This window comes from Prunus avium, chromosome 7 (genome assembly GCF_965620075.1).
Source record: "Prunus avium chromosome 7, drPruAviu1.hap1.1, whole genome shotgun sequence".
NCBI classification, from domain to species: domain Eukaryota; kingdom Viridiplantae; phylum Streptophyta; class Magnoliopsida; order Rosales; family Rosaceae; genus Prunus; species Prunus avium.
Genome location: NC_142290.1, coordinates 35249148 through 35257596, shown reverse-complemented (window position 1 = coordinate 35257596; position 8449 = coordinate 35249148). Strand labels below are relative to the sequence as shown.

The 8449-nt window shown below is 41.7% G+C and overlaps 1 protein-coding gene and 1 pseudogene across 1 annotated transcript; both read left to right on the top strand.

Moving 5' to 3' along the window:
- Positions 1-2229: 2229 nt before the first annotated feature.
- Positions 2230-4462, top strand: LOC110749125 (trimethyltridecatetraene synthase-like). Its single transcript, XM_021949144.2, has 2 exons — positions 2230-3227; positions 3439-4462. The coding sequence occupies exons 1-2, from the start codon at positions 2322-2324 to the stop codon at positions 4060-4062; spliced, it is 1530 nt and encodes a 509-aa protein (XP_021804836.1). The 5' UTR covers positions 2230-2321; the 3' UTR covers positions 4063-4462.
- A 1535-nt stretch (positions 4463-5997) lies between these two features.
- LOC110749172 (trimethyltridecatetraene synthase pseudogene) lies at positions 5998-8125 on the top strand (annotated as a pseudogene).
- The last annotated feature ends 324 nt before the right edge of the window (positions 8126-8449 follow it).

Genomic DNA, 8449 nt, shown 5'->3' with positions numbered 1-8449 from the left:
TTCATGAAGTGAAGGGTCTCAAAGGCCACAATTGAATTATCAGAAATTGTTCTGCCTGGGACAAAGGCACTCTGATTACTCCCAATTACCTCGTTCAGGATTGGCTTAAGGCGATTGGCCAACACTTTTGCACAGATCTTGTAAAGAACATTACATAAGCTAATTGGGCGAAGCTGTGTCATATTCTTTGGCTCCTTAACCTTGGGAATTAGGGCCACATGAGTAAAATTAAAATTATCCACCAGCCTGCTAGATCTTAGAAACTCCAAAACCGAGCTCACGACATCAGCACGAACAACGTCCCAATACTTTTGATAGAAAAAGGCTGACATCCCATCGGGTCCGGGGGCTTTAGAGGGGTGCATCTGAAATACAGCAGATTTTATTTCCTCCGCTGTAAACTCCTTGAGGAGAGTCTGATTCATGTCAGAGGTTACGCGTTCTGCCACCACGTCAATAATCGCAACATAATCCTTGTTCCCAGAAGATGTGAACAGATTTTTGAAGTAATTAACCGCCGTGCCTGCTATCCCCTTCTCCGATGTCTGCCATCTGCCGTCAGAATCAAAAATCCCATGGATGCGGTTTTTCCGCTTGCGATGTGACGCATGCTGGTGGAAGAACTTAGAGTTACTGTCCCCGTCCCTCAACCAGATAGCCCGAGAGCGCTGTCTCCAATAAGTCTCATTTTGGGCTAACAGGGTATCAAGTTGAGAGGTAAGTTGCACCCTTTCACTGACCACTTGCCTTGAGGGCGGAGCATCCAAAAGAGTGTCTAACTGGGCACGGGTCTTTTGGATTTCAAAAGGAATCTGACCAAAAAGGCGGCCACTCCACTTGAGAAGATTCACCCGTGTCGCTTTAATTTTCTCCATAGTTGAGTTCGGCGTCAACCTCCCTCGCACAGAGTCCCAACTTCTTTTAATGACTTCAGCACACCCTTCGTGAAGGGCCCAGGCTTCCTCAAACCTAAACCGCTTCTTCCGTTTTGTGTATCTAATCCAGTTTTCACGAACCATGAGGCGAATAGGAAGGTGGTCAGATTTGGAAGGATTTAAATGAATCACTTGAGAGCCCTGAAAGCGCTCGCACCAATCACCGGTGGCCAGCGCCCTGTCCAGCCTAACTTTAATTTCCTCAGGATTGTTACGCCACCAAGTGTACTTAGGTCCGCTAAAGCCCAAGTCTCTAAGGCCGCAGGTGTCGACAGCATTCCTGAAATTCCTCATCTGCCATTCATTCCTCGTCGCGCCACCAGATTTTTCATGGGCTGCCAAAATTTCATTGAAGTCTCCTATGCACACCCAAGGGAGAGGATTAGAGGAGCTTAACAAGCTCAGAAGCTCCCAGGACTTGTATCTTTCAGAGGTGACTGGGTGACCATAAAAGCCAGTCAACCGCCACTTGCCATGAACACCAATAACTGTCACAGAAACATCAATGTGGTGGGGGCTGAAAGAGTTAGCGGAAATGTCCACTTCTTCAGTCCACATCAAACATAACCCACCCGAAGCACCCACACTACTAACCACAATGCTTTGTCTGAATCCCAAATTAGATCGGACCTTTTCCATTATACAAAAATCCATGACCGCTTAAAAATCCAATCCAATATGAGATTTACATGTATGGCTGTTGGGCACTCAATGAGCCTGTTTTTTTGCTTGCATGAGGTTAAGGTTTTGTTTGCTTAGAGCATCCACAGTGGGGGGTGTATATTAAATATACACCCCGAGTCACCGGAATGGTCTCCAATGGTGAGATGTAAATGGATGTAAATATACATCACCACCATGGGGATGTAAAATAAAATGTATATTTACATCCATTTTTACATCTCTTGCAGGTGGGACCCACCCGAGAAAAGAGAAGAAAAATGAAGAAAAGTCAACATAAAAGGCTGGGACCCACGGCTACACCCTCGAATTTACACCTCCCACTGGAGCAAAAAACATATTTACACCCCCCGGAGGTGTAAAAGGGATGTAAAAGTGACTTTACACCCCCGAATTTACACCCCCACTGTGGATGCTCTTACATGAACCCTTTATTTATTTATTTTTGGATCAAATTTTGCACGAGATTATTGTGTGAATAAAAAACAAAGGGACGGTGATGTAGGGACCACACAGCACATAAAGGTCTTGGGAGGATAATATATATATTTTTTAATACTGATGATGATCTCTTCAATTACTCGAATCATTCGTGTCTCACCAAATCAAACAAAAAAGGTTAAGAAATATCATAACCCACTTAGCTCCTTCAACTATAAATTACCTGCAATATCAGTCAACACTGCACTTCTCAACCTTCACACAATGGAGGCTTCTTCTTCTTTGGCTGTTTTAGCCCTTGCATTGCTAGCCGCTCTGGCCCTTCTCTCCAAAATTCTATTAGCCAAACGCCCAAAACTTCCACCAGGTCCAAAACCATGGCCTATAATTGGCAACCTCAATCTCCTTGGTCCTCTGCCTCATCAATCCCTTCACAAATTGTCCCAAACTTACGGACCAGTAATGCAGCTTAAGTTTGGCTCCTACCCAGTTGTTGTTGCCTCATCTCCAGAAATGACAAAACAATTTTTAAAGACACATGATCACATCTTTGCCTCTAGGCCTCAAACTGCTGCAGGCAAGTACCTCACTTATGACTACCACAATGTCACCTGGGCACCTTATGGTCCATATTGGCGTCAAGGCCGCAAAATTTTTCTCACGGAGCTGTTTAGCTCCAAAAGACTAGAGTCTTTTCAATACATTCGGGTTGAGGAAAATCGCGCTTTTGCTTCGCGACTCTATGCCTTGTCGGGGAAGGCAGTTGTGCTCAAAGAGCATGTGTCACGCCTAAATCTTAGCATTATGAGCAGAATTGTGTTGGGGAAGGAGTATTTTAGCTCAACCGAATTCGAGAGTTCGATAATGTCACTCAAAGAATTTCAGGACATGTTAGATGAGTTGTTCTTGCTTCAAGGGGTATCCAATATAGGGGATTGGATACCATGGCTTGATTTTTTGGACTTGCAAGGTTATGCAAAGCGAATGAAGGCCGTAGAGAAAAAAATGGACCGGTTTTATGAGTTTGTGCTCCATGAACACAAGGCCAGGAAGGAAGGAGTGAAGGAGTTTGTGGCAAAGGACATGGTGGATTTACTATTGCAGCTGGTTGATGATCCTAATGATCTTGAAGTTAAGCTCACCTATGACAGTATCAAGGCATTCACTCAGGTATATGCTTCCAAAATCATGTTCACTTATTAAATTTCGTAAGATTACTGCAATGTTCTCTTGCCATACTGTCAATTTGGTCCGCACGTTATGCAGTATGGCAAGAGAACATTTCTATATAAAACTTATGTAGATCTAAAAACACATCATAAAGCTTTACACAAAATTGTTCATGTGGCTTATTAATTTTGTTCATCCAAATTAAAATCAGGACTTGATAGCTGGAGGCACTGATACCTCTGCTTCCCTTTTGGAATGGGCAATGTCTGAGCTCATAAAACAACCAAACCTGATCGAAAAGGCAACAGAAGAGCTTGACAGAGTGATTGGGAAGGAGAGGTGGGTAGAAGAGAAAGACCTCGAAAACCTTCCTTATATAGATGCAATTATGAAAGAGACCATGAGGAAGCACCCTGTGGTTGTAATGCTAGCACCACATCTAGCTCTTGAAGATTGCAATGTGGCAGGTTATGATGTTTGTAAAGGGACTCTAGTGTTTGTGAACACATGGAGCATGGGAAGAGACCCCACACTGTGGGATGCACCAGATGAGTTTAGGCCTGAGAGGTTCTTAGGGAAGGCAATTGATGTGAAGGGACAGAGTTTTGAGATCTTGCCATTTGGTTCAGGAAGGAGGATGTGCCCTGGTTATAGTCTTGGACTGAAAATGATAGGGTCTTGTTTGGCTAACATGTTACATGGGTTTAACTGGAAACTGCCTGAAAATGTGAAAGTTGAAGATTTGGGCATGGAGGAGGTTTATGGATTGGTCACACCTCGGAAGTTCCCACTTGTTGCGGTCACAGAACCTCGGCTGCCAATCAATCTTTATTAACTATATTTGAATCTGCAGGTTGCACCCAAGGTCCTATGTTCAAATCCCTCCTATGTTCAAATCCCTCCTCATCAACATATCGCCAGTATCAACAATAGAAAATAAAAAATAAAAAAACTCTGTAAATCGTGCCAGCTTTAAATTTCCTTTTAGTTCCATCTATGTAGTCTGCCAATATATATTTTGATCAAGTAGGGAGGCTTAGTTTTCACAAAAAAATAACTTCTACTCAATAAGTTGTAATTCGTTTTTATCAAAGAGGGACTGAAATCTGAATTGGGACGTAAGTGTGGCACATGTGACAAGTTCCATGATCTCTTCCACCCACCCATCTACCCAATCATCCTGTGGAGCTCCATAATGTGCTGTGGTTTATTTCATTTGTTCAGCCATTCTTCTGTGCTCATTGCTCCACTCACTGTTAACTTAAGTCTCCATGGCTCCGGCTATGTGGCGTAAATCGTGAATCATCTGAAAATATGCAGCATTGACATCTAGGGCAAATTTGCAACATGAAACAACCTTGATCCTCTCTGTTGTTGGAGAGCCAGACAGACATTCAGGTGGAACAAAAACTCATCAAAATGCATCAAAAATCACTGATGTCGACTTGTTATTGTTGGAATTGAGGAGGTGTGTGATGTGTGTTGCTCTGATACCATGTTAGTTTGAGGGGGTGTGATGTGTGTGTTACGATACCACTTGTTGGTTTGTAGGGGAAACAAAGTGATTTTATTAGATTGGAGGAGAATAGTAAATAGGTGAGTGTAGGCTAATCGGCCTTCTTCTTAGCTTATTTTGGCTTATTGGCCACCACACTTGATTTAGAATAGTTTGGGCTATTTGGCCCTACACTTAGATTGGTGAGCTTATTGGCTCTCAACATAGCTTCCTTTGGGTAGCTCTTGGCTCCCTTATAGTTTGGGAGTTTGCTTCTTTACTCCCACATGGATTGGGAGTTGATTGGTTCACTCCACATTTCATTGTGGTTGCATGCCTATTTATAGGCATTCTTTGCCTACATCACCAAGTATGTAGCTTTTACTAGAAACTTCTATATTTTACAATATTTATTTTTGTGGCTATTGTTTAGCCATGATGCAACACGATGTTCTTCTTCTAGAAAGTTCTTCAAACTTCAATTGCTTTTTGTTCCACCTCCTTATTCTTTTCTCCACAACTCTAGATTCTTCCACCAACTTGATCTCTTTACTCCATAAATGTGTGGCTTTCTCTAGATAATTCTCCAATAGTTTAGGCTTATCTCAAAGCTTCTAGATTTTTCCACACATTTCTTTAGCACAAATGTGCATTAATTTCAACAGTTATAAGGTAAGGGTCTAAAAATAATTGATATTCATGCTTTCTCTTCTTCATTCCCCAAATGGAAATATCTCAAGCAAAGCAGCCAACCATCCCACCATGAATTCAAGAGCTAGAGACCATAATGGCAGCATGTGTGGTATGGGGCATCTGTCGGAGTAACTTTAAGTGTGATTGACAAGACAATGCTGCATTTCTATGCCTATTCTCAGAACTGAAACGAGATTAATGTTAGAATGTGTTGGAATTTATAGGAGGTGAAGGGTTTAGGACAATAGACAATAGTTGAAACAAAATGATTTTACTCCAGCCACAGTGTGTGGCTTTCTCTAGATAATTCTCCAAGGTTCACATTGGTTTTGCCGACATGTAAGCTTCTCCAATAGTTTAGGCTCTTCCACCAAGTTAGTCATATTAATGATTCTTCTAGAACCTTTTGGATCTTTTTGTCACAAATGGGCATTAGTATTTTCAACAGAGTAAAACACAAATGAATGGTGATTGATGATGATATTCACTAACTTAACTCAAGTCATTCCTGTATCACTAAATCAAATTTAAAACAAAGGTTAAGAAATATCATAGCCCACATACCTACTTGAACTATAAATTACCTGCAATATCAGTGAAGGCCGCACTTCTCAACCTATACACAATGGAGGCTTCTTCTATGAATAATTGCAACATGCGTGGGGTGGGGCATCTGTACATAGGTACTAATTAACTTCCCTACTTTTCACACTTTGAGTAAAGATAGAAATATCATAGCCGACCCGACGACATACCTAGCTACTTCTTCAACTATAAATTACCTGCAATATCCTTAACCTTCATACACAACAATGTCAATGGAGGAGGCTTCTTCTTTTTCTTTGGCTGTTTTAAGTTTTTTGAACCCTTGCACTGCTTGTTGCTCTGGCCCTTCTCTCCAAAATTCTCTTTCCCCTACCCCAGAAGCTAAAACTTCCACCAGGTCCCAAACCATGGCCTATAATAGGCAACCTGAACCTCGTTGGTCCTCTGCCTCATCAATCCGCTCACAAGTTGTCCCAAACTTATGGACCAATAATGCAGGTTAAGCTTGGCTCCTGCCCAGTTGTAGTTGCCTCATCTCCAGAAATGGCAAAGCAATTTTTAAAGACGCATGATCGCATCTTTGCCTCTAGGCCTCAAACTGCAGCAGGCAAGTACCTCAATTATGGCCACCTCAATGTCACTTATGCACCTTATGGTCCATATTGGCGTCAAGGCCGCAAAATTTTCATCTCTGAGCTCTTTAGCTCAAAAAGTCTAGAGTCTTTTCGATACATCCGGGTTGAGGAAAATCTCGCTTTTATTTCGCGACTCTATGCCATGTCAGGGAAGGCAGTTGTGCTCAAACAGCATCTGTCACGCCTAACTCTTAGCGTTATGTGCAGAATTGTGTTGGGTAAGGACCATTTTAGCTTGACCAAATCCAAGAGTTCGATAATATCACTCAAAGAATTTCAGGACATGATAGATGAGTTGCTCTTGCTTGATGCGGTAGCCAATATAGGGGATTGGATACCGTGGCTAGATGTTTTTGACTTGCAAGGCTATGTAAAGCGAATGAAGGCCTTACAGAAAAAGTTGGACCGGTTTTATGAGTTTGTGCTCAATGAACACAAGGCCAGGAAGGAAGGAGTGGAGGAGTTTGTGGCAAAGGACACGGTGGATTTACTATTGCAGCTGGTTGATGATCCTAACGATCTTGAAGTTAAGCTCACCTATGACACTGTCAAGGCATTCACTCAGGACTTGATAATTGGAGGCTCTGATAGCTCTGCTACCACTTTGGAATGGGCAATGTCTGAACTCATAAAACAACCAAACCTCATCGAAAAGGCCACTGAAGAGCTCGATAGAGTGATTGGAAGAGAGAGATGGGTAGAAGAGGAAGACCTCGAAAACCTTCCTTATATAGATGCTATTATGAAAGAGGCAATGAGGAAGCACCCTGTGGTTGTATTGCTACCACATTTAGCTCTTGAGGATTGCAATGTGGCAGGTTATGATGTTTGTAAAGGAACTCTAGTGCTTGTGAACACATGGAGCATGGGGAGAGATCCTACGCTGTGGGATGCACCAGATGAGTTTAGGCCTGAGAGATTCTTAGGGAATAATGCAATTGATGTGAAAGGACAGAGTTTTGAACTGCTTCCATTTGGTTCAGGAAGGAGGATGTGCCCTGGTTATGGTCATGCACTGAAAATGGTAAGGTCTTGTTTGGCTAACATGTTACATGGGTTCACCTGGAAACTGCCTGGAAATGTGAAAACAGAAGATTTGGGCATGGAGGAATCTTATGGATTGGTCACACATCGGAAGTTCCCACTTGTTGTAGTCACAGAACCTCGGCTGCCAATTCGTCTTTACTAATTATATGTGAACTTGATAATGTGCCAGCTTTAAGTTTCTTTTTTGTTCCATCAAGTAGGGAGGCTTAGTTTTAACAAAAAGAATAGAACTAGGCCTTCTCAATAAGATTGTAATTCGTTTTTATCAGTAAGAGCATCCGCAATGGACTCCTTAAACCACCTCCTTAGACAAATTTTAGGGAGGAATTGTAAAAATGCAACTCCAACCATGCTCCCTATCCACCTCCTAAAATAGAGAGTCCTCTAAGAGCTCCTAAATCTGAGGAGAGAGAAATGACTCTTAGTGGCTCTCTATAATTTAATGCTGCCTTATTTAATGAGTATTTCAAACCTTTATTTAATGCTAACTATTTTTTTTATTTTTTAATAGAGATGGACCAATCAAAAAAGAGTTATAGCATTTATTACTCTCCAAATTAGGGAGTATGGTTGGAGTTGAAATTTTTTAGAGAACTCCTAAAATAGCTTTCTTATATTTTTAGCTAAATTTTAGCTAAGAAATAGAGAGCATCATTGCGGATGCTCTAAGGGACTGAGATATAAAGAAATTGAAGGGGAAAACAAATGTAACATGGAACAGAGGTTGCATTACTTGTGAGCTTTGTAAGCTTCAATAGCATCGAATCATCCGATTCACCATTTAACCAATTTGCATAAATTGGCAC

Bases quoted from the DNA above. Each gene is read 5' to 3' on its own strand.
- LOC110749125 (XM_021949144.2), top strand. From the start codon at position 2,322: ATGGAGGCTTCTTCTTCTTTGGCTGTTTTAGCCCTTGCATTGCTAGCC. The intron at 3,228-3,438 runs GTATATGCTTCC...AATTAAAATCAG, and splicing joins GTATCAAGGCATTCACTCAG to GACTTGATAGCTGGAGGCAC.